This window comes from Leopardus geoffroyi, chromosome A1 (assembly GCF_018350155.1).
Source record: "Leopardus geoffroyi isolate Oge1 chromosome A1, O.geoffroyi_Oge1_pat1.0, whole genome shotgun sequence".
NCBI lineage: Eukaryota > Metazoa > Chordata > Mammalia > Carnivora > Felidae > Leopardus > Leopardus geoffroyi.
Genome location: NC_059326.1, coordinates 177,244,511 through 177,271,042, shown reverse-complemented (window position 1 = coordinate 177,271,042; position 26,532 = coordinate 177,244,511). Strand labels below are relative to the sequence as shown.

At 46.7% G+C, this 26,532-nt stretch overlaps 1 protein-coding gene across 1 annotated transcript in view; it reads right to left on the bottom strand.

Annotated features, from left to right (window-relative positions):
• Positions 1 to 3,468: 3,468 nt before the first annotated feature.
• STK10 (serine/threonine kinase 10) overlaps positions 3,469 to 26,532 on the bottom strand; it is a 116,394-nt gene continuing 93,330 nt past the window's right edge. Inside the window, exons 13-19 of the mRNA XM_045501468.1 lie at positions 22,721 to 22,813; positions 19,792 to 19,921; positions 17,902 to 18,026; positions 16,479 to 16,667; positions 15,757 to 15,882; positions 12,949 to 13,062; positions 3,469 to 5,927 (exon numbers count right to left, since the gene is read on the bottom strand). Coding sequence (XP_045357424.1) covers positions 5,787 to 5,927; positions 12,949 to 13,062; positions 15,757 to 15,882; positions 16,479 to 16,667; positions 17,902 to 18,026; positions 19,792 to 19,921; positions 22,721 to 22,813 — 918 coding nt within the window. The 3' untranslated portion in view covers positions 3,469 to 5,786. The remainder of the gene's footprint in view (positions 5,928 to 12,948; positions 13,063 to 15,756; positions 15,883 to 16,478; positions 16,668 to 17,901; positions 18,027 to 19,791; positions 19,922 to 22,720; positions 22,814 to 26,532) is intronic.

Below are 26,532 nucleotides of genomic sequence, written 5' to 3'. Positions count from 1 at the left end.
GCTTAACCGACTGCGCCACCCAGGCGCCCCTGTTTCTATGTATTAAGTGAAACAACCACCTCTTCTAGTCTTGAAGGAGTGGCCTTGTGTAAGAGATGAATATTATTGTTCAGCCTTGTCTAGCTCTTGAACCTTTATGATTTTCCATGCAGCCTATTTTATTTTTAATGTAAAGCTCTCATTGTTGAGGGTGTACCAAGCTCTGTCTATCCTAAAGTAGGGGATCTCAGCATCTAGATTCAGGCTGATTGGAAGCCAGACCTTCAGGTAGCAGCTTTTGAGTATGCAAATATATACAGTACTGTGAGACCACAAGCATGAACCCTGCTGGCCACCAGACAAGGTGATCTGGAGGTGTCCCATGGATGACATTAGCAAAAATCAGGGCTCCAGATAAGTGTATATGCTTGTTTCTGGGAGATACTAGAGAGCTGGAGCAAGGCAGAGGGAGAGCACAAAGGTGGTATTCCCCCAGCCTACATAGGCACCTCCATAGGCCTCTAGATGTGTGCTAAACCTAGAGCCTGCCCCTCAGGCCACAGCTCCAGAACAAGCATTTGAACCTCTTTCACAGAAAAACTAGGGGTGTGTTTTAATTTACTGTCTGTGCAGTAGTATTCTGGGAGTGATAGCCTGCCATGAACTGTCTCCAGTTGTTACAGTCCCATGGGACCCTGGAACACAACCTCCCCGCACTTCAGCCCCCAGATCCAGGCAATCAAGAGGCATCCTGGGAGCAGCAGCCCCAAAAAACTGGGACACAGGATGCAACTAGTGCACTGACTACATGTACAAATTCTCCTTGCAGAGATCCTGGCACTCTGGTCAGGTTCACATTTATACCCTCTCTAGGATCAGCAAATGTTCTCAGGGTGAAGCACCAGAATCGTCTCTCTGGCCTTCTCTCCTTGTTTCTTTTCTTTCTTTTTTTTTTTAACGTTTATTAATTTTTGAGAGACACAGAGACAGCGTGTGAATGGGGGGAGGGCAGAGAGAGAGACACACACAGAATCCGAAGCAGGATCCAGGCTCCGAGCTGTCAGCACAGAGCCCGATGTGGGGCTCGAACCCACGAACTGTGAGATCATGACCTGAGCCGAAGCCAGACACTCAACCGACTGAGCCACCCAGGTGCCCTGTTCTGTCCTTGTTTCAATCTGGGCTTTGTAAGTCTTCACTATCTTGTAGTTTTCTTGCGCCTTCAAGTAGACGTGTTGAATATTTTCGTCCAGCTTTTCTAATTGTCCTCAGCTTTAGAGGACTGGTTTGAATTACCTAGTCTGCCATCACTGGAAGTGGATGTTCTCTCAGTTTTGTTTTTAACTGGCAACACATTGGTTAGTCAGACCTAGTGAACATCTCTGGTACCATACTAGGTTTATATACATCCAGTCTACAGCCCCCAGGCCACCGCTGCTCCCTTTTCAGATCCTTTATGGCACGAGGAGCCCAGACGGAGTAACTCAGTGTGGCAACATGCTGGGTTCTAGGTGTTTAGGGATCAGCTAGAGTCTTACTCCCTGCCCTTATGGGGTCTACCATCTGTCCTTTCCTTCCTAAAGCCTCCAGCCTTTGTGGGCCATCATTCCCACCAGCATCAATGTTAATCTCTGTCCTCGGCTGGTCTCTTGAGTTGCTGCAGTCATGATTTCAACTGTCCTTCCCGAGTAAACTCTTTCCCAGACTTCTTACTGCCCTTGGGATGGTAAGGGTCAGCTTGAGCCCAGGTACATGGGTCTGGCCCTGTTCTCTCCAGCCTCATGGCTCATAAACCATTTCACAACCCAGTCCCTGAATGTGTTCTGGCACATAGTAACTAGTCCTCCCAGATTCTGCATCACCATCTCTGAGAGCTCTTCCCTCATTCTCCAAGGCTCCATCAGCCTGAACTGACACTCTTTCTCCAGGTCTGTTTCCTCAGCAGGACAAGTATTTTGAAGACCATGTTAATGTCTTACTCATTTCAGCACCTCAAGCACTTAGTGCATAAGAGGGCTCAGTTACTGTGGAACGATCTCATTTCTCAAGTTCCATGTATCCTTTGATGCATTATCTTCTTCATCAGTCTCATGAATCCTTTTTCCTGGGAACCCCAGTCATTTTTCTGTCCCTTAATGGGAGGCATGCCAGCTGCTGTTTGCACTGCACCCCTTGCCCCAACACACCAAGTCACAGACGTATGAGACACCCTGAGAGTGGATCACCACCTGCTGGTCAGCAGGTTTCTAGGACAGTGACAGCTCAGCGCTGCAGACACAGTAGAGGTTCTTAATTTGAAGGCATTCCACCAAGAATGCAAACCCCTTCTGAGAATACTTTCAGATGCACAATGTAAAGCACATAGATTACAAGTGAAACCTATCATGAAATATAGGTACCAAAATATTAGAAAATCTCTCTCTATATATATATTGGCTTATAGATGTGATCTATATATGTAATATGCACATCTCGATTTCTCTTAATGTTTATTTTGAGCGGGGGAGGGACAGAGAGGGAGAGGATCCCAAGCAGGCTCCACCTGGGGCTTGATCTCATGAACTGTAAGATCATGATCTGAGCCAAAATCAAGAGCTGGATGTCTAACCAACTGAGCCACCCAGGCGCCCCTGAATATCTCAATCTTAAATAACAGGAGCTAACAATTAGTCCAATAACTACTGTTATTTCAAAGTGATGAACAAAATTTTGAGGTGTTTGCACAGCAGTAACAGGAGATGAAATCTCTGAATTCTATTGCTGACAGTCTCAGGTACCACTTATCCTAACAGAGCTGGTTGCCTGCATCCATACAGAAAGGAAATACTGAATTTCAGTTAGAGCTTAGTCAAACTAAAAACCAAATCTTTTCCCATCCAGGAACAAAGACACCCTGAATTCTACCCTCGGACCCCTTGCTGGTGATAGGGGAGCTCTTTAGACCCCAGGTTAAGAACCTCTGAATGGGGTTTTAGAAGCATGGCAGAAAAATGCTTTCAAATACAGCAGCTGATAGTTAAGTGCATGACTCTTAGTGAGTGTAATGGGCAGCTGAGAGTGGGAGAGGAGGTGTGGTGGAGACAGCACCTCAGAAGGTCTAATTTGAATTTCATAGGCATCATTTACCAGTGTGGTGAAGTTCAGCCTGACCTTACCCTTGCTTCATATCTATTTGCTCCTCTATAAAATGGAAATGACAATGTCTTCCTCACAGGTTGTTAAAAGGATTCAGTAAGTTAGTATTTGGAAACTCCTGGGGGCCAAATGTTTATTGTTGAATGAGAATGTTGTTCAATGTCTGTAGAGAACACACACACAATATAACTCCTTTCAAAACAGAAACCCACCCCAAGGTCTGACTGGCCATGTGACCTGGAAAGCACCAGTGCACTGAGAAGATGGTGAACCCTTTCTTGCCTGGCAAATGTGGCTAAGTCTGCCGTGCTGTTTCCACCCCACCCAAGAGAACAAGCACAAATGCAAATAGGGTTTCTCTCCTTTTGCTATTTTATTAGAAGCATATTTACATTCTTGCAGTTAAACTTTGTAGAGCACATTTTACAAAAGTTTTGTATAAAGTTTTGAAACTACATAAAAATAACTTCTATCCTTTATAAAGGGAAAATATAAGTTAGTTATATTTACTCTGCCAAAAACGGACTGAAAACAAGAAACAGTTCCATCTGTCCCTTCCCGAGGAAACATTAGCACGGGGCATGCGGAATACTGCGTGGGCCTTCTCACTGGTGGGCATGCGTGTTGGCTCAATCATGAGGCTGGAGGACTCAACCGGCCCCCATCCAGAAAGGAGAGGGGAGCCATCAGGACTTGGGCAGCACTGAACAGGAAAGCAGCAACTCTTGAACAAGATTCAAATGTGAATGAAAAGCCAAATAGGGGAATGATCAAAGACTTTCGTCTGAACCACGAAACCGTCATTTCATGTAAATGCCCCTTCTCACACCCCAGGCAATAGTGCAAACACAACCCAAATCAGCCCTGCCTGACCATTTGCCAGGGCCGGCCTTGGCTGGTGGAACCCGGACAGTGTTCTGTAATTACACTGCTGCTAGGTCACATTTTCCCGGCACCTGTGCACCAAAAAGAATAAAAGGGGACAATTGTTTCACTGGTCTCATCTGTGTGAGACCAGAAAACTGCTGCATCTGGGTCAAATACTGAAGCAGGCAAGCTCAAATGTTCACCAACTTAAGAGGACCACTGCCTTCCCACAGCCCGCAGAGCATCTTCACTGCACATGTAAGCCTTGGGAACCCTAAGTCCCTTCTTACTGAATGGCAACCCTCCCTCCCCAAGATCCAGTTACAACCAGTGCCAAGAAACTTGCAGAGAATTGCTGTAGGACAAAGTGTCAAACCTTAACGTGTAGGAGTGAAGAAGGAAAAAGTCCTCCTGGGATGTCAGCCACTCCATCATGACAAAACAGTACCCAGACTTAATACGTCATCCATGATTTCTCAAACTCGCCTTCAGTTTTCTGTTTTATTTAAAGCAGGTTATCGTCCTATAGAAGCCATTTGTTTATATTTGTTTCAAGTTAGAAATCAAAGTGAAAAAAGCTTTCTTTGTAGATAAACTGAATGCCTGTTTGAGCATTACTTTTTATCTACATCCTGCAGCCTGTGGGATCAGAATCTGTGGGTGGCCAGCTGAATAACCCGAAGGCCCAGGATTCCATCTGAGAAGAAGCAGCTTTGCATCTGCTCTGTTGCTGGGGGCAGGAAGCATTGCATTTCTCCCTGATGTTTTTTCTTCCTGAACAGAAATCCCAGCGACTACAAGCCTCTGTCTCAAGTATGAGGCCAGACTCCTGCTAGGAGGGACAGAGGGAAACAGCCTGCAGACAGGATGGGCAAGGATGAGACGGGAACAGCCTAGGCTGTGAAAGTCTTGTGTGGTGAGGAATTTATCCCTGAACACAGCATCCAGCGTAGGCGCCAAAGGGAATCACAGACCGGCAGTTCAGCCTATACCATCTTGTGCCAGTACCCAGCACCCTTCAAACCAATGGCTCCACCTAAACATGCTCAGTGGCACAGGCTCAGGCAATGAGTATGTTTCAACCCACCTGGCACAAGAGGCCCAGAGCAGAGGCAAGCCTGGGTAATGCCACGGGGCCAAGCCTTGTGTATGTATGTGTGTGCAGGCAGAGGGACACAAGATGGCAAGAAACACCCAAGGCCAGCAGAATGAATGATTCAGGCTCTCCTCCAGCCCACTATTGTAGACACAGCCTTGTCTCAAGAGGGAAGCAAATTGGGGGCTACTGGAAGAATGAGGGCACCCCCTGAGCAGCTGGCAGCAGGACGGGCTTCGCTAGGAACTGAAATGGCTGTTAGGAGCCGTGTTCTTGTCTGACACCACACCAAGAATCATAATATGGACAAACTCATGGTGACTGATGGTAGCGCTTTGTGCCCACAGATAGCAAAACTGATGTTTTGGCAAGCAGGAGGGTCTCAAGGCTGCAGAACACCATTCCTCCCGGGCCGTGACCCCACTAGCAGCCCAAATCACTGACACCTTGAAGGGATGTGGGGCTCAGAGGGGACATACATTAGGATCAGGCAACACATAATAAAACCTCGCCCTCCATGAGTGAGCGAGAATTAAGGAACACTGGGGTGGGTCTGTTGGGCATAGCTGGGGTAACACAAGGCAAGGGGCTAGATGCGAGTTGGCCTGGAAGCAAGAGGGAAGGGGGGGGGGTCCTGAGTTACTTGTTCACAGAGAATGGGAGGGCCTTGGAGGCCCGCCAACCTGCCAGCCACAGCCCCAGGTGGCTGTTAAGAAGCATCCACAGAGCTATAGGGGAAGAACTTGGTGGCCTTGTTTGGGGTGGTAGGGTTCAGGCATTCTGTGTCCTCATTCAGTTTGAAGAACATCTCCTGCTCTCGCTTCTTCTGGTTCAGATCTTCTTCCAGAGCCTAGGACAGAGAGAGGGCGCAGTCAGATGCCATTGGCATGGATCTCCCAAACACAGGACCCCCACCAAAGTGGCCTCCTCTGGAAATTTCCCTTCCCTCCCAACAAGCCTTTGCTCCTTTGCTGCATGGGTAACTCGGTCTTCCATCTTTCCTTTCCCAGAGTGCATCACCCAGAAGACAGGTACCACCTCTAGCTTCCTTCTTTCACAACCATGCAGGATTTTGTTGTGGATCAAGGGCCACGGTTTGGTGAAATGCCATCTCCATGGGGGGTGGGGGGGCGGTAGATGCCAGTCTCCTGGCAGGAAAACAATCGAATGCAGAAAGACCCAAGGTAGAAAATGGACAGATTTAACAGTGGGTGATTGGGGGGAGGTGGGAGGACAGGGCCAGAATGTCCAAGTACATTGTGTTCCTAATGAGGATACTGCCCCACAGAAATCACCTAGGGAGTTGTCTTCAAAAATCATGTGCCTTCCCACCATCCCCTGACACTGTGATTCTGAAAACCTGCAGTACGACGGGTTCTCTGTGTTGTAAAAGCCCATTTGGTAACTCAGAGCAAGTGTCTAGTGTCTTGGTTGAAGTTCTCCTTTGCCAGATGTATTAGCATTTTTTAAATTATGTTTTTTAGGGGCGCCTGGGTGGCTCAGTGGGTGGAGCATCTGACTTCAGCTCAGGTCATGATCTCACGGTCTGTGAGTTTAAGCCCCGCGTCAGGCTCTGTGCTGACAGCTCAGAGCCTGGAGCCTGTTTCAGATTCTGTGTCTCCCTCTCCCTCTCTCTCTGCCCCTCCCCCACTTATGCTCTGCTCTGTCTCTTAAAATATGAATAAACGTTAAACATTTTTTTAATCTTAAAAAAATACGTTTTTTAAGTTTTTAATTTTTATTTTGAGAGAGAGAGAGAGAGAGAAGCAGCAGGGGAGGGGGGGTGGAGAGAGAGGTGGGGACAGAGGATCTGAAGCAGGCTCTGTGCTGACAGCAGAGAGCCCAATATGGGGCTCAGACTCACGAGCCATGAGATCATGGCCCGAGATGAAGTTGGACATTTAACTGACTGAGCCACCCAGGTGCCCCCGGATATGTTAATGTTAAAAGTGTTTGTGGTAAGCAAACATTATATATAAGCAAGATAAAAGTGGTACTGTGTAAGCTCTTGTAACAAGTTACGAAATCCAGTGCCTATGGGAGCCAGCCAGATGAACCGAATGAAGAAAGAGAGCTGGGTGTGAGGCAATAGGGAGTGAGGAGGACTGCAGTGAGGTGAAGAGCACACACTGTGTCTGAAGACGGCGGTTTCTTTTCAGCTCCAGCTGATGTCTGTCACGTGGTACAATGAGCCCAGTGTGGCCAGAGCTCCTGGATTCACAAAAGAAACTGGAAAGCCAGATTCTTATGAAAAATTCCCTTACACAGGCATTCCCTCGGAGATACTGTGGGTTTGGTACCAGACTACTGCAATAAAGTGAGTATCATGATACACAAATGAATTTTCTGATTTCCTAATGCATATGAAAGTTGTTTATAAAAAGTTATGTTTATAGTACACTGTGGTCTAAGTGTGCAACAGCCGTTTCTAAAAAAAATGTATGTACCATAATGAGCACATACTTTATTGCGAAAAAGTGCTAAACGTCATCTGAGCTTTCAGCAGTTCATGACTGTTTTTTGCTCGTGGAGTGTCTTGCCTCAGTGTCGATGGCTGCTGATTGAACGAGGTGACTGCTGACGGTGTGGCTGTGCCAATTTTTTATTATTGACATATAATGTTATGTTTTGGGTGTGCCACATAGTGACGACAGTTTTGTACATTATGCTGTGCTCACCAGGGTAAATGTAGTTATCTCTTAATTGTTACTACTGAGGTGTAGTTCACATACAATTCCTTAAAATAAGACAATGATGAAGTTTGCCACATTGATGGACCCTTCCTTTCACAATTTCTCTGTAGCCTGTGATGCTGTTTGACAGCATTTTACCCACAGTAGAACTTCTTCCAAAACTTGAGTCAGTCCTCTCAAACCCTGCCTCTGCCTTATCAACTAACTTCATGAGATATTCTAAATCCTTTCTTGGCATTTCAACAGTCTTCACCAGGAGTAGATGTCACCTCCAGAAACCGTTTTCTTTGCTCATCCATCATCAGCAGTTCGTCCTCTGTTCAAGTTTTACCCTGAGACGATAGCAAGTCCACCACATCTTCAGGCTCCACTTCTAATCCAGTTCTCTTGCCATTTCCACCACATCACAGTTACTGTCTCCACTGAAGTCCTGAACCCCTCAAAGTCACCGACTTCTTCCAAAGCCCTGTTCATGTTGATATTTTGACCTCTTCCATGAATCACGAATGTACTTAATGGCATCTAGAATGGTGAATCCTTTCCAGAAGGTTTTTAGCTTACTTTGCCCAGATCCATGAGAGGAATCACTACCTATGGCAGCTATAGCCTCACGAAATTGTATTTCTTAAATGACGACACTGGAAAGTCAAAGCTACTCCTTGACCACGGGCTGCAGAATAGATATTGTGTTACCAAGCATGAAAACAACATTGATCTTTTTTAAAAAAATAATAATCTTGTTGTACATCTCCATCAGAGCTGTTGGGTGACCAGGCACACTGCCAATGAGCAGAAGATATCAACAGCGGGTTTGAAATACTCAGTAAACCATGTCGTAAACAGATGTGCTATCATCGAGGCTTTGCCGTTCCGTTTATACAACACAGGCAGGATAGAGCATAATTCTAAAAGGCCCTATGATTTTCAGAATGGCAAATGAGCACTGGCTTCCACTTAAAGTCAATAGCCGCACTAGCCCCTGACAAGAGAGAATCAGCCTGTCCTTTGAAGCTCTGAAGCCCGGCATGGACTGTTCCTCTCCAGCTCTAAAGTCTTCTCCTAACATAAGGCTGTTTCATCTATATTGAAAATCTGTTGTCTAGTGTAGCCAACTTCACGAATTCCCTTCGCTGCATCTCCTGGATAACGTGCTGCAGCTTCTACATCAACACTAGCTGCTTCACCTTGCACTTTCACGTTCTGGAGACGACGTCTTTCATTAAGCCTCATGAACCAACCTCTACTAGCTTCAGACTTTTATTCTGCAGCTTTCTCACCTCAGCCTTCATAGCACCGAAGACAGGTTAGGGCCTTGCTCTGGATTAGGCCTAGCTTTAGGGAATTCGTGGCTGGTTTGATCTTCTACCTAGATCATAAAAATTTTCTCCCTTTCAGCAGTAAGGCTGTTTAGCTTTCTTATCATTCGTGTATCCACTGAAGTAGTACTTTTAATTAAAAAATTCTCCTTTGCATTCACAACTCGACTGTAGCTGTTTGGTGGGAAAGGACAGTATCTCAAGTCTCAGCGTGCCTTCCTCACTAAGCTTGATCATGTCTAGCTTTTGATTTAAAGCGAGAGACATGCAACCCTTCCTCTCACTTGACCACTTCGAGGCCACTGTAGGGTTATTCACTGGCCTCATTAATTTCACTAATACCGTGTCTCATGGAATGAGGCCTGAGCAGAAAGGAAGAGAGCCGGAGGAATGGTCAGTCAGTGGAATAGTCAGAATACACAACAGTTCGCCATCTTTTTTCCCCATAAAATGCATTTTTATTGCTGTTGAAGTATAGATGACACACAACGTTACATTAGTGTGAGGTGTACAACATAGTGATGTGACAACTCTGTACACTATGCTGGGCTCACAAGGGTAGCTGCCATCTGTCACCGTATAATGCTGTTATGTTGACTATATTCCCAATGCTGTAATTTTTATCCCATCCCCTCCTATCAGTTCTCTGTATTCATGGGTTTTGTTCCTGCTTTTTGTTTACTTTGCTTTGTTTAGATTCCACATATAAATGAAACATATGGCACTTGTCTTTCTGTGTCTGGCTTATTTCACTTAGCATAATACCCTCTAGATCCATCCATGTTGTCCAAAATGGCAAAATCTTGTTTTTTTAGGACTAATACTCCATTGTGTGTGTGTATGTGTTATATATGCAGTCATCTATCTAGTGATGGACACTTGGCTTACTTCCCTATCTTGGCCATTATATATAATGCTGCAGTAAACAGGAGTGCATATAGCTTTTCAAATTAACGTTTTTGTTTTGTTTTCCAAATATCCAGTAGTGGAATTACTGGATCATATGGTATTTCTATTTTTAATTTTTTAAAATATGTATATATTTTAAAGTTTATTTATTTTTGACAGAGAGAGAAACAGAGCATGAGTTTCAGAGCATGCTGGAGCATGAGCAGGCTCCAGGCTCCGAGCTGTCAGCACAGAGCCCGACGTGGGGCTGGAACCCACGAACCGCGAGATCATGACCTGAGTCAAAGTCAGACGCTCAACCGACTGAGCCACCCAGGTGCCCCTCTGTTTTTAATTTTTTAAGGACCCTCCATACTGTTTCCCATAGTGGCTGCACCGATTTACATTCCCACCAACAGTGCACAAAAGTTCTTTTTCCTCTGCATCCCTGCCAACACTTGTTAATTTCTGCTCTTTTTGATACCTAGCCCTTCTGATAGGTATAAGGTAATATCTGTTTGTGGTTTTGATTTGTAGCTCCCTGAGGATTGGTGATGTTGAGCATCTCTTCATGTATGGTTGGTCAAATATAGGTCTTTGGAAAACTGTCCATTTTTAATCAGATTATTGGGGGGGGGGGTTGGTATTAAGTTCTTTATGTATTTTGGATATCAACCCCCTATTGGATACATCATTTGCAAACATTTTTTTCCCATTCAGTAGGTTGCCTTTTCATCTTGTTGACGGTTTCCTTCATTCGCTATGCAAAAAACTTTGTGGAGTTTGGAGTAGCCTCAATAGTTTATTTTTGCTTTTGCTTCCCTTGCCTTAGAAGACGTAGCTAGGAAAATGTTGCTGTGCCTGATGTCAGTTCACCATCTTTTGTGGTCACAAAACAATTATGACAGTAACATCAAAGATCACTGGTCACAGATTACCATAACAAAATAATGAAAAGGTTTAAAATATTGCAAGAATTATCAAAAGAGACACACAGAGACATGGAGTGAGCAAATGCTGTTGGAAAAAGGACACTGGTAGATTTACTCACCATGGGCTGCCACAAACTTTCATTTTGGAGGGAGAAAAAAAATGCAATTATCTGTGAAGCGCCATAAAACAAAGTATGCCTGTACTTAAAGGTTGGCAACTTTCAAAAAATTTTGAAATTTCTATATGTTGGCCAAACCTAATGCCTGTGCGCCAATTTCAGCCCATGGATAATCAGTCTGTGACCTCTGCTAAAGAATAACAATTTAATTATAACAGCTACCACTTTTTGAACAGAGAGCTTTAGTAACTTGCCCCACGTTTCATAGCTAGTAATAAGGGAGCCAGGACTTCATCCAAAACCTGTGCTCTTAAGCGCTACTCTCTTCTACCTACCATATATATTCATGTATATAACCTAAGGCAGGAGTCTAATCTTTTTTCTGTAAAGGGCCAGATTATAAATATTTTCAGCTTTGCAGGCTGTGAAGTCTCTGTCACAACTACTCAAACTGCCGTTGTACTTCAAACTCGGCCACTGACAATGTGTAAATGAATGAGCATGGCTGTGTTCCAATAAAATTTTATTTACAAATACAGATGGTAGGCCAGATTTGCCCATGGACAATAGTTTACTAACACATGCTTTAAGGGAAGAAATGTTCTATCTACATTTTACAGTCCTAAAAAGCAAAGGTTGCGAAGGGAGGACTGGTCTGAGGCCACATTCTGTGTCAGCCGTGACCCAAGCAACACTTTATGGATGCTACCAGATATTCTATACTTACTTGAAAGAATTAAGTCTGAAGTTTTCTAAAAATATTCCACAGTGTACAGTCATCTCCCTTCCCCTGCATAGCTCAAGATTGCTGACTGTAACACGAGTGTGAAAGAACATTTCTATCACCTCTGGTTAAGTGTTCCAGCAGTAACCCAGGTAGCTAATGACAATTCTACAAAGAACTCTGCAAAACAGCAGCCCCCAGAGGCAAAATCCAATGCCAGCTCCCCAGACATACACCACAGTACCTCCCCCAAACCCAGGTGCCCCTGAAATAGGAGGCAGTTGCTAGAGGCAACGTGATCATTCATCTTCAAACTCTCTCAGGATGTGCCAAGGGTATAGAACCACCAGGTAAGAGAACCAGGTGAACGTTTGTTTCCTGATACCAGAGTCAACCGATGTCAGTAGGAGCATTATTGATTTGAGTGTCAAGTATCAAAAGGCCCAACAGGCCATGATTACAGAAAATGACGAACATGAGCCTGCTGCCAGGAAGGTCCAGGACCCTGGCCAGCTGCCAGCCATAAAGCTCCATTAGCACAGGTTAGGGAAGCCTCAATTCAAGGACTTCCAAGGCCATTACTTAGCTGAGGTGGGCAGCTGCCTCTTGTCCAGACCACAGTGAAAGCAAGCAGAGCTGATGTATGATGGCAGAACAAACCTCAGGGCTTCAAGACATGTGATCAAGGGTAATTAAGGCAGCTCTCTCCTCAGAGAGCTTAGGGGTGGAAGGAAATGAGTATGTCCTTGGTCTGCACTACGGGCTGATGACTTTTTTGCATCACACAGTACAATATTCACATCTCCACTTTACAAATGACCACACTGAGGCCCTGTGATGATTAATTTTATGTGTCAACCTGGCAAGACATGGTACCCAGTTGTTTGGTCAAACACCCATCAAGATGTCACTGTGAAGGAATTTTTAGATGTGATTAAAATTTAACTCAGTAGACTTTGAGTAAAGCAGATTACCCTCCCTAACATGGGTGGGACTCAAAACTGCAACATCAACTCTTTCCTGGATCTCCAGCCTACAACCTGCCCTGCAGATTTCAGACTTACTAGCCCTCCACAATCATATGAACCAACTTCCTAAAGTAAATCTGTATCTTATCTATATTCACATCCTAGGCAGACGCCTGTGGCTCAACATGGAGAAAAGCCTACTGTTGAGCCCACGAGCCCAGACGTGGTTACCTTTTTGCGTGGCCGAAGCTTGTCCCGCCATTCCTTCAGGTTCTGATTATGGCTCTCATCTAGGGCCTTCAGCTTCTGGGTTTCATGTTCTACCAGGAGGTGACACTTTTCATTCTGGAACAAATTCCAGGCAGAACAGGTAAGAAAACTTAGAAGGCAGAGGTGCAGAAGGCTGAAACATACCTCATGCTGTAGCCAGTGAAGGCACCAGCATTATTATTATTTCTTCTCTTTGATTGTAATTTACAGGAAACTCTATGCATATAAATACATACCAAGAGATGCCTGGAGGAACATTTCAGAATATTCATGTTAATAGTTCTTATTGTGTAGTGGGATCTACAGTAATTTGCACTTTACTTCTTTGTGCTATTTTGCATTGTTTGAATTCTTCAACATGAACATATATGTCATTTTAACAAAACAGTAAAACTATTAATAATAAATAAAAATGTGTCCTAATCCCACCACTAGAGGCAGCCACTGCAAAAATGTGATTTTCTGGCAGCCTCTGTCCTAAATGTTGTTTAGCTCACCCTCTATATACAATTTTGAAACCTGCTTTCCCACCACCCTTAACATTATAATGTAAACATTAATTAACTTCTAAAGAATTAACATTTTTCATTGTTTTTAATGAAAATTTTAATGCCTACAGAGTATCCCGCAGCATAGATTCATCAAATCTACTTAAATATTCCTCCATTTTTGGTCACTTAGGTTGCTTTTAATTTTCACTATGTTAAATAGCATTGTATTAACCATTTGTGCTATGGACTGAATCGTGTCCCCCCAAGGTTCATATGTTGAAGCCCTAACCCCCAGTGTGGTGGTATTTGGAGGTGGGACCTTTAGGAGATAATTACATTTATTTCTTTTTTAATGTTTATTCATTTTTGAGAGAGATCATGAATGGGGCAGAGAGGGAAGGGGACAGAGGATCTGAAGAGGGCTCTGCACTGACAGCAGCGAGCCCCACGAGCCCCACACGGGGCTGGAACTCACGAAATGTGAGATCATGACCTGAGGTGAAGTCAGCCGTTCAACCAACTGGGCCACCCAGGTGCCCCGGGGAAAATTAAATTTAGATAAGGTCCTGGGAGTGGGGCCCTTATGATGGGATTAGTGTCCTTACAAGAGACACTGGGAAGGTTGCTTTCTCTTTCTCTGTGCCATGTGAGGACACAGCAAGAAGGCAGCCGTCTGCAAGCCAGAATCCAACTGCAACGACAACCTGATTTTAGATTTCCAGGTTCCAAAATTATGAGAAACGAAACTGTTGTTTAAGCCGCCAGACGGGTATTTTGTTATGGCAGTCAGAGCTAAGATAATCTGTATGTATAAATATTTATATAAATTATATATGTAATTTTCTGTATTATGTATCATTTCCTCAGGAGAGATTTGTGTAAAGATGAGGACCTGGACCTGACAGAGACACTCCCAACTTTATTATTCTCTGAGGTAAGTCATCCGCCTCACAAAATTTACCTGGAATTTCTCGCAAGGCAGAAGTGATAAGTCCCTGTTGATCCTCACAGAGAATCAGTCTTGTGGTTTATAAGGCATTTATAAAGCAAGAGGAAAGGGTCTCCATCCAGATACCTCAATCGTTTGGGGTTGGAAGAGTGGGACACCTTGGGGGGATTTTCATTTTGGATTTCAACTCAAGGCTCCCGAGAGTTTAGAAATCAGTTTAGTTAGAAATAATACTACAGCACGGAATACCTTTGCCCTGCCAGAAGCTGGGCTCCTGGCACTTCCTGTGGGTTCTCTCAGTCAGTCCTCCCAGTCACCCCATGAGCAGATGCAGAAGCTGAGGGAGTTGGCTAAAATTTACAGTGACAAATGACAAGAGTCCCTACCTGACAGGCGTCAATGCCTGTCACGTTTCCTCCACCCCTCCTTGCGTCTCCAGAAATTGCCAAATGGGTGCAAAAGCCTGAGCAATTTCCTGAAGTCACAGGGGTTTGAGTCTGCCCATCCCTCAGGCATGACAATGCCTTGCTCCGCTGCAAGGAGGCTCCAAGTACCGGCTCCTGGGGTGGCGCCCTTCAGGCAGGGACAAGCTCAGGAGTCAGGAAACTGGAAGAGGCCAGGACCTCCCAAGGGAAAGGGGTCACCAAGAGGCTGGCAACACCAAAACAGCCTTCCCTGATCTCAGTGGGAAAGCTTTGCGCTTCTCACCATTAAGGATGATATCAGCTGTAGGTTTTATCAAGTTAGGGAAGTTCCTCTCTACTCCTGTTTTTACTGAGAGTGTTGTTGTGAATGAGTGCTGGGTTTTGTCAAATGCTTTTTCTGCGTCTGTTGCTGTGATCATGTGATTTTTCTTTAGCCTGTTATGTTGCAGATTGCACTGATTTTTGAATGTTGAGCCAGCCTGGGATAAAGCCTACTTGGTCATGGTGTATAATTCTTTCTATACATTGTTGAAGTCGATTCGCTAATAATATCTCGTTGAGGCATTGTTTGCCATCTTCCTTACTTGTAATGTCCGGTTTTGGTATTGGAGTAACCTGGACACCTTGTCCCAAGACACAGTGATGAATCAGAAGCCCAGCACAGGCCACTGCCAGGCCCCAGGCGCGGCACTTTCAGCTCAGTCCTACCAAACAGGAATGCTCACCCCCACCCCATCCCCATTTTATGGATGCAGGAACTATGGCTTGGAAGATGATGGATCTGGCCAGCATGACACGGCAGGATTGAACCGTTTTAGCCCGGGCTTGTCTGACGAGAGTCCTTCCCTACCATAGAGTCTGTGGTCCCGGGAACAGAGGTGATGCGAGAAGGGGGGGCCTGTACCTGCAGCTGCTGCAGCTCGCTCATGTTGCTGTCACACTGTGCCACCATGTCCCGCATCTGGTTCTCATGTTTTTGCTGCTGCTGTAGCCGCTCCGACTTCTGCCTTTTCTCCTCTTGCTGGGAGAACTGGAACAGAGGGAGGGTGGGTGCCTCAGAGGGTCACAGGCCTGGCTGGTGGCGGGGGCAGGGGCGGGGGGGGGGGGCCCTTACCCCCACCCCATTCCAGAAAGCCCCGTCAGAGGGGCTGGTTTGTGCACAGCCCTAGTGCCCTACACCATTCAGGCCATGCTCTCTTCCTGAGCGGAGACCCAGGCTGGTGGGGACACAACGTTGTGCTGTGCCACATGCTAAGACAACGTGCGTTACCACACAGGAATCACGGGAGCCCAGGGCCACCAGCGCCATGTCCCCAAGACGAATGGGTGACATGCAAGTGGGGTCTTGGTGGATGAGAAGAAGGGGTTTACCAGCAGAGGAAGCCGCAGGATCGAAGCACCACAGTGTGAAAGGGAACTGTGCATGAGAAAGCAACACCAAGCTTCCCCCTCTGTCCACCGGAGGGACATTCGCCGTGGGGCTTGTGAGGCTTCCAGGCTGTGACCGACACCCCCCTTCCAAGACCCCGTACTGCAGTTTGTATTTCTATTCCCCAAGCCACATAAAGTTCAGGCCCCACCAAACCAGCACCTGTCCCCGCTGCAGTACACGCACAGAGCCCCCACCTGCTTGATCTTCTCGCGCTGCTCAGAGGCACTGCCCGCGCCATTGATGTGGAGGCTCTTCTTGTACATGGCCATGCGCGTCTTGCCCTCGCTCCTCTGAATCTTGGGCAGCCGTGCTTTCTCCTGCTGCTGCCGCACCTTCAGCTGCTCCACCATGCGCTGGTTGTAGCGTTGCATCTGCTCCCGCTCCTGCGGGCACAGCCAGCCGGGGCTGAGGTCAGGTGTGCTCTGGGCCCGGGGTGTGATCAGAGGCCAAAGGCTGCCACCCTCCGCCTGGGAGCCCAGGACACACGTGGCCCTGAATGCTCAGCAGAGCAAGTCTGGCATCATTTTACCTCTACTGTTAATTTTTTTTTTTTTTTAATTTTTTTTTTCAACATTTATTTATTTTTGGGACAGAGAGAGACAGAGCATGAACGGGGGAGGGTCAGAGAGACAGGGAGACACAGAATCGGAAACAGGCTCCAGGCTCTGAGCCATCAGCCCAGAGCCCAACGCGGGGCTCGAACTCACGGACCGCGAGATCGTGACCTGGCTGAAGTCGGACACTTAACCGACTGCGCCACCCAGGCGCCCCTCTACTGTTAATTTTTTAAGTGAGAACAGAAAATGTTACTTTTTGTTAGTAACGCTTTGGATTTTTACCTTCTAAATGCCTTCGCATCTAATCAATGGTTGGCATGTCATTAAAGCTAATACCTCAAAGCAAGACGTACACTACTGATGGCAGATGTCAATTCATACTTTTAAAAGTCATGATAAATTTGAGTTTTTCCTTCGCCTAACACCTATTTGTATTTCAAAACGTGGCACGGGTATCACCTTCTCCAGGGAGCCTCCCCTGACTTCCAAGCCAGGTTGAGCACCCTTATTCAGAGCCGCCACAGCTCAGAGCTGTTTGTCCATCATTGCATTTAGATTAGGAATTGTAATTATCCACTAATTGTGCATCCAGATCTCAGTTTGTCCCTGCTCCCACTAAGGGGACCAAGTCAAGACAATTACATAGAAGTAAGAGAGTGCTCTGGCCAAAGCAGGGGCCCTTGCCTGGTCTGAGGGAGATAAGGAAGGCTTCCTGGCAGAGGTGGTGATTAAGTTGAGACTTAAAAGTATTCCGAGGGAATGCATGCGAAAGAGAGAGATTAGGGGAAAATGGAAAGCTCACGGAGAAGAGGAAAAAAGTGAAAGGCACACACTAAGGTGTCTAAGTCAGTGAGGGAGCTGCCATCTGCTTCCCTGCAGGGCTTCCCCCATTCCTGGCCCTTTCATCAGAGGAAGGACATCTCACAGAACCTCCCAGGGCCTTACCATGACCAACGCCTGCCTCCTCTTGGGAGCACAGATGGTACCCAAGTGGTGCCCCACTTGGCCCTCCCAGAGCTTCCGGTGGCAGCCCCATGCCCCGCCCAAGTCGGGACCTCACCTTCTCATGCTTGCGCACCAGCTCATGCCTCTGGAGGAAGTACTGGTCTTTGAGCTGCTGCTTCACCAGCTGGTGCCTCTCCTGTAGGTGATGTTCCTCCATTTCCCACAGGGCTGCCTCCCGGTCTGTGGACGACATGAGGCCTGGTGAGATGCTAATGGCCAGAGCGCCACTGAGCGCTGCCCTGCCCTCTCCTGCATCAGATGTTAGCTCCCAGGAGCGTGGTACACCGGGAAGCGAATGGAGCCAGGAACCAGAGAAACCAGAGACTGAGGCTAGAACCCAGCTCCTTCACTGGGGTTTGGGACGGGTAACAAATCCTCTCCAGGCCTCCACTTCCACCTCTACCAAACGTGTGCAACCATTCCGTGGAGGCAGAAATGGTCTTGGGAGACCATTATGTTCAGCTCACAGTGCACTGCTGCTTTCCTAATGGGCCAGTGGGAAGGGCTCACGAAACCCCATGAAGAAGACAGGAACAGCCTCCTGTCACTATTTACTCCTTTGAAGAATGGACGAGACCCTCCTTGGCCATTGTACATCCCTTATGTATACATTATTATTAAGACACAGCATCTGGCATTTTATCACTGGAAGTCTATCAATTGACCTTCTGCTCAGCCACAGGCACGGAGCTGGCATCAGATGAAGACTTCATGCCCTGTAAGACACGGAGCGGGTGGTGCTCAACCCACATGAATGTTCATTTCATTTCATTGCGTTCCTGATCTATGAAAACTGGTAACTACCCACACAGTACATCAGAACAGTGATTTGGCTTCCTATCAAAGTCGAAAGCGCTGTCCCACAAGTAGGGTGGTTCCTACTGGCATCATGGGACCAAAAAAGAAAATGAGGGCTTTCCTGAAACCGCGGTGGCTCTTCAGAACGTCAGAACATCAAGGACCCCGTTTTGCTGCCCCACACCAAGTACTGAGGGGTTTACAAGGCTTGCACCGGCCATCACAGCCCTGGCCGCAGCACCTGCTGTGTAAGTAAGCCAGAGATGGCACCTGTACAACCGGCCCTATGTTGTTTACGTCTTTACCGCAGGCTGGACTGTTGACTCTCAGAAGCCCACGGGTGCCAAACTCTGAACTTCTCCCATCCAACTGTTTCAAGTGTAGCTCAAACAGCAGACTTTTGGCCATTCAGAGCCCACCTGCTTTGCACGCCCCACAAAACTGCACCCAACATCCGCAGGCATAGAGAAGATAAACCTAAGGGGCTAAAGAAAGACCCTAAGCCCTGCTGCCCTTCAGAACTCTACCCCAGAACCTCCCCTGCTAGTGACCCCATCCAGATACAGAAGCCCTCTCTCTGTACCCTAGAGTTCCTCTGCCCTCCTCCCTCCGGGAGTGGCCCACACTAGTGTCTCTGGAAGGTCTTGGGCTCAAAGGACTTGCCAGCCCGCAAACCCGTCAGAGCACCAGCACACCAGAGCAGTCAGGAACTGACTGCTTCAAGAGGCTTCAAGAGGAGATCCATGTTCAAGGCTCATTCTACCACGCATTAGCCGAGCAACCCCGGCCCAAGCACAGTGGCTCTGCAAGCCTTTGTTTCCTCGTCTACAAAAACGACTTGTCGGGTTAAGGTGAAGATTCAAGGAGAGAGACATGAAAACTGGCACAGCCGTCACTCCACATGTGATGGATGTCATAAGGGGCACGATACTTTCCCCACCACCCCGTAGTTTCCACCCACTCTACGTGGCTTGCTGGCTTTCTTCCTTCCTCAACCTCAGGAAAGAGGTCAAATAATGTCGGCTCTGTGCCTCAGTCCTGACTGCAGTGGAGGCTTTCCCCATGTGTCGCCCTAAAGGATGCTGTTTGGTTTTAGGATGGAGAAGAACCTAGCAGTTCCTAGCACAGCCCACTCTCTGGCAGCCACCTCGAAGGAGTTCCTGCTTCCTGGTGAGACACTCGCGCTCCTTGTCACAGATCTCCCGCCTGTTGTCTGCAGTGATCTTCTTCATCGCCAGTTCCATGTCCTCCTTCTGCTTGGCCAGGAAGTCCCGGTCCTGGGCGGGAGAGAGGAGGACAGACCTCTAGCACCGGTTCCGGCACCTCAACGTCTACTTTTACTACAGAGGAGTCGTCCTGATCGGCAAAGAAAACATACGCAGGGGAAACCTGAGACTTAGAGACACGTCCACCAACTGTGGCATATGCGCTTCATATGGACCCTGATTCAAACAACAGATTAAAAAAAAAAAAAAACATTCATGAGACAAATGGAAATGTAACTAATGACTCAACTGCAAATGGGATGTCATGAAGCAGTTACGATAAATATTTAAATTCTTAGGTGACTTTATAGTATTGTGGGTTCTTTTAGAGATGCATACTAAGACACTGACAGGTGAAAGGATACGATACGTGGGATTTGATTCGAAATAACCCTGAAGGGTGGGGGAGTGAGTAGACATGAGCTCCTAATTACTGAGACCAGGTAACAGGTGACAGCTATGTGGGGGTTCCTAATATACCTATTTCTGCCTATGTTTTTAATTTTCCATAGTCAGATTTAAAAATTAAAATTTAAAAATTTTAGGGAACACATAAGCAGAAACTAGAAATCCCCACTAATCCTATCACCCGGGAGCAGCAGCAGGTTTTGGTGTATCTATACAAACATGTTTGCATCTGTATTTCACAAATTGTTTAAAAGGACTTAGAGATTTGTACACCCATGTTCATAACAGCATTATTCACAACAGCCACGGGATGGAAACACTCAAGTGCCTACAGACAGAGGAGTGGATAAACAAAATGTGGCATATATGCACAATGGAATCTTACTCCTCCCTGAAAATTCCCACATATGCCACAACATGGATGAATCTCAAAGACATGTCAAGTAAATCAGACACAAAAGGACAAATACCATATGATCCCACTTACAGGAAGTCAGATTTGTGGAGACAGAGAGTAGAATAGTGGTTGCCAGGGACTGGGGGAAGGGCATGGGGTGTTATTATCTAATGGGTAGAGTTTCAGTTTTGCAAGATAAACTGTTCTGGACACGGACAGTGGTGATGGTTTGCACAACAGTGTGAATGTACCTAATACTACTGAACTGTATGCTTAAAAACGGTTAAGGTGCTAAATTCGTTATGCCTTATCTTACTATAATTTTTAAAAATTAAAAATACCTTTCCATGTGATAATGTAATCTTCTATCAAATGAGTTTTGATGGCCGAAAACATTTCATGGCACAGGTAGGTATACCCTAACCTTATTTACCCAATACCTAATAATTTGTTTCCAAGTTGTCTCTATTTTTTTTTTTTTTATGTTTATGTATTTATTTGCAGAGAGTGAGAGAGTGGGGAAGAGGCAGAGAAGAGAGTGAGACAGGAATCCCAATTAGGCTCTGTGCTGGCCACACAGACCCTGATGTGGTGCTCAAACTCATGAACTGTGAGATCATGACCTGAGCCAAAATCAAGAGTTGGATGCTTAACTGACTGAGCCCCCCCGGGTGCCCCAAGTTGTCTCTATTTTAGATGGAGTGTGTCTTCATACTCTGGTAGCTAAATATTTGTGAACTTCTGTGATGACTAATCCTTAGGATTAGTCTCTAGAAGCAAAAAAATCCAGGCCAATAATGTGTACCTTTTTGAGGCTCTTGATGCCCTTGCGAGAATGGCCCCCTTAGAGGCCCAATATGCTCTCCCTGTGTGGGGATGGGGCCTATCTCCCCCACCCTCCCCAGCCCTGCATTTTTTTTTCTGATCACAGCATCAAAGGACAGGTTGTAGGAAAGTATGATGGTGTCCTGGAGAGAACATGAAGTCTGGAGCCAGACTGAGTTTCAAGCCTTGCCCCATACCATGAACTCTACAAAGTCACCTCTCTAAGCCTTATTTTCTTTCTCTGTAAAGGGAAAAACAAATAGCACCTACCCTGATAAGCCATGAACGCTAAACTGGGTAATATACAAAAGCATTTTAAGTGTAGACTCTAATTTTCTATACATTTGGGGGCAGAGGCAGCAAAATGTACAGACGCCCCAGTAGGAGAAAAACAAGCACATGGTCCGACAAGGGCTAAGGAGAAGGCCAGTGAGGCTGGGGCCGGGAGGATCGAGTGGAGCGGGGAGAGGCTAGCAGGGGCCAGACGGACAGGGCCTTGTAAGCACATGAGGAGGCTCGTCTTATCTTATACACAAAGTGGGAGCTCCTGAAGGTTTTCAGGACACAAGGCTATAGGGGGAGGGTGACATGATGAGATCTGGAGTTCATATTGATTACACTGGCTGGTGGGAGAGAAAATTGCAGGAGAGCAAGAGAGGAAGCAGGGAGACTAGCTGGGAGGCTACTGCAGTAGTCCAGGCAAAAAATGACAGTCACTATGGAGTCACAGAGATATTGACAAAGTTGGCAGATCCAGAGACAGTTTGGAGCTTAAAAACAAAAAAACAAAATCCATGCTTCAGGAGGTGATAAAGGGTTGGAAGGAAAGGAACGGTCAGAAATAACAATGTTTCTGGCCTGACAGCAGGATGAAGGACAGTGCCCCCTCAGAATACAAGAACAGGACCAGGTCTGGGAGGTCGTGGGTTTGTCTTAAGATTCTAAAAGGTGCCAAGTGGGCAGGTGGATGTACTGGGTTATTCAAGGAGACATGGCCTACAAACAACCCTAAGACACGGATGTAAAGGGCTGGGGTGTCCAGAGACAGGGAGCTAGAGCAATCAAGGAAGGCTGCATGAGGGAGGTGCCAACAAAATAGGCTGGACTTGAGACAGAGGAGGAACCTGGTCATCACTCGGGACCTCCAACCTGGGACTCGCTGACCGAGGACAAGGACTCACGAGAAGCTGCTTCTTTTGTGCGTGCTCCTCCATTTTCTGCTTCATGCTCTCCTTCCGCTGCTGCCTCGGAAGCCTCTCCACCTCGTTCTTCACCTGTACCAGAAACAGAAGACAGCGGCTGGGTCAGCGTCCCTCCTCACACTTCCTAGAAAGAAAAACTACAACACCAGAACTCCTGGGCCAGGGAGGCCAAAGGCGAGGTGCAGCTTTCTAGATACCGGCCCCCCACCCCGCTCTCCACCAAGCCCCTGACAGGTAGTCCTCTCTGGCCTACTCCTGTCTGCTGCTGGCTTGGGTTTCAGACTCCCCCCAGAGCGAAGAGGTCCTGCTTTTGCTGCTTGACATCCTGCGGCCTTCTGAGAGCATCACCTCCCCTTCCTTGAGGGCAGACTTTGTCAACCTTTCTTCATACTGTGCCCCCAGAAACCTCTGTAGACATTTTCTTCGTAATCACCTACCCCCAAGAAATATTAATCCCACAAACTGTCAATCTGTTAAACCCTTATAATGATCTAAGATATTTCTCACCCCTCACGGGTGACATCTCCTCCGTTCCTGAGGTTCAGGTGGTGCTAATACCCGCCCCCACCCCCGCCCCCGGCCACCTCCATCTGGCTCTAGGCCAGGCATACATATGATTCAGGCTGTCGGTCAACATGTTCCATGCCCTGGCCTCAGGGATTGGTTCAGACACCTTGCTGGGCCAGTGAGAGCTTTAGGATGTGTGCTGGAACTATCGAGGAAAGCAGATCTCTGTCCTCCGGGGTTGCTAAACTAGGATGTAGGCCATGGTGGGCCACCCTGGAAGGGCCCGCCAGAGACAAAGATGAATGCAGGGAAGCAATGCCAAAACATGTAAAAGAAGGGTTCCTGGTGATACTTCTGCCCTCCCGATCAGGGCCAGTAAGTGTTCTCAAACCAGCTGGAAATGGGTTTCTGTCTTTGTTTTTTTTTTGGTAAGTAATCTCTACACCAAATGTGGGGTTCTATCTCACAACCCTGAGATCAAGAGCTGCACACTCTACTGAATGAGCCAGCCAGGTGCCCCCAGTTTCTGTCTTTTATAACAGAAGAGGGAGAAGAGATTCATGACATTTCTCTCCAAGGCACCCAGAGTTCCTCAGACAGTTCTGAGGAACCCACACCTCTACAGGTGCCTGAAACACCACCCCAGACTCACTGATGGAAGGCTCTTAGGAGCAGCTGGTGGAAAAATACTGTCCATGATCAAAAGAACATTCCAGGGGAGTTCTTCTGGCATGGTCAGCGTAAGCCAAAACAGCCTCCCTGTCCTGCCGATCACAATGAAAAACCCTGGATAAAATACAAAAAACAACTACCTGAGGACTCTGGAAAGTAAACAAAAGCAGGTGACTATCAGAAGAGTCAAAACTTATAGGAGGGGCCAGCACAGGAGTGAGTTTCCTAGTTGTGGTTTTTTTTTTTTCCCTTTTGCTGTCCTGGCTTTGCAGTACTCTCAGACCTGCACAGCAGTGCAATGGGAAAGGTAACTAAGACTCTGTAAGAAACTTCATGTTTCTGGCCAGAGAACCAGGAAGAGGGGCCTGTGTGGGTCAGAGAGTGTGGGAAGAATCCCAGAGAGAAGACAGCAGGAGGGAAACCCTAATTCTGTGCATGACCCCACGCATGTCTCAAGTTCACCCGTGCCGAGCAGGAGCAAGACAGACCCAAAGCAGTACAGCAGGGGCTTTGAAAACTATACTACGATCAGAGCCACCACCCACAGAAGACAGGACAGACCTGTGGTCTGAACCTAACAAGATCAACTGCCTGCTAAAACAAAAATGTCAACACTCTCCAGACTGTAACAGGACCCAGAGTCCATAGACTAGAACATTCAAAATGTCAATGATGCGATCCAAAATTACTCTACGTACAAAGAATCAGGAAATGTGACCCATTTGCAAAGAAAAAAAATCATCACATACCAATTCCAAGATGGCACAGACGTTGGAATTATCAGACAAAAACTATAAAGCAGCTATTATAACCACACTCTGTCAGGTAAAGGTAAACATATTTGAGGTTAATGGAGAAAGAGAATGTTGCCACAGAGAAATACAAACTCTAAAACAGAGACAATTAGAAAGCTTAGGACCAAACAATACAGCATCTAACAGTAAACACAGAAAACACTGGAAGGTCCCAGGGTGGAGTGGAGGTGGCAGAAGAGCCCGTGAATTTGAGGACTAATAAAAATTATGAAAACTAAAGGTTTAGGGACTTACAGGGAAATACCAAAGGTCTAATATTTGTGTTTTTGTTTTGGGGAGAAAGAGACTGGAATGGAAAATACACATCAGGGGCGCCTGGGTGGCTCAGTTGGTTAAGCGCCTGACTCTTGGTTTTGGCTTAGGTCATGATCCCAGGGTCATGGGATCAAGCACCATGTTGGACTCCGTACTGAGCATGGAGCCTACTTAGCATTCATTCTCTCTCTCTCTCTCTCTCTCTCTCTCTCTCTCCGCCCCCCCTCTGCCCCTCCCTCCCCCCTTGTGCTCTCTCCCTCTCAAAAATAAAATTTTTAATGAATATCAGAAATGGCCAAAAACTTCTGGATTCCATGGTAATTAACAGCTTCTTGAGGGTAGAGTCCCTATCTATTCTGCTCAGTACCCCCAGCACCTAGCACAGGGCCATACATGTAGACAGTCAATAAAACAGGTGCTGAACAGCTCTCATTTTGATAGGAGGTAACTAGGGCTCAGGAAGATCACTTGTCCAAAGCTCAATAGTTAGTGATCCAGAGCCACGACTCAGAACCAGACCTGACTCCCAAGCCTGTGCTCCCTGCACTTGCCCTAGAGCTGGGGGGTATGCTTAGTGTCAGTGCTGTACCCCAGCAGGAGAGCCAGGACCAGGGTAAGGCCAGTGAGGCACTCACCGCGGGCATAAAAAGGAATACCAAAAATCTCAGTAATGAAGATAAAATTACATTAAAAAAAAAATCAAAATTCGGGGGCTCCTGGGTGGCTCAGTTAGTTAAATATCTGACTTTGGCTCAGATCATGATCTCACGGTTCATGAGTTCAAGCCCTGCATCGGCCTATCTACTGTCAACGCAGAGCGGGCTTCAGATCGTCTCTCCCCGCGTGTGCATGCGCTCTCACTCTCTCTCAAAAATAAAGATTTTTTAAAAAATAAATAAAAATTTAAAAATCAAAATTCATGCCACGAACATAATATCAAAATTGTAAATACAGACAGGATCCACCCTATACTTGCAGGACTCATTCTCACCGCCTTACCCTAAACCTGGCCCTGTTGAATCCTGACTTTAAATAGCCAACAGTCTGTTCATCATGACTTTTCTGCAATAATTTTGATGTTAAAACACTATGCTACAATATTATTTGTCTTGATTACCAAGGTTTTTGGCGCCCCCGCTTAAGTTTTGTGCTCCAGCTCCAGCCCAGCCCCTGCAGCTGCCTGAGGCCCCTTGGATACAAATGTCACCCCCATAGACTGCAGTCTGGGAGCTGGGCTCTGAAGCCTGCAGCACCACGGACCACCCTTAGAAGCTGTTTGTCTGAAGACTGGGAATGGCCTAGTAAGTATGTCCCAGGCTCCACAGAGGGAGGTGTGAGCTGTTATTTGGGACCCAGATGCCCTTCCCCAGGGCAGGCTAGGAGACTCACCTCCCTCCCCTTGTCTCGGGACCATCTACCTCTTTGTCACCACCCCCCCTCCCCACCTCTTCAGCTGGGAGAGAAAAGAGAAGAGCCACATGGGTCCCAACTAGGGGACTGTTGTTTTGAGAGAAGAGAGGGCAGGGCACAGAAGACGTATTG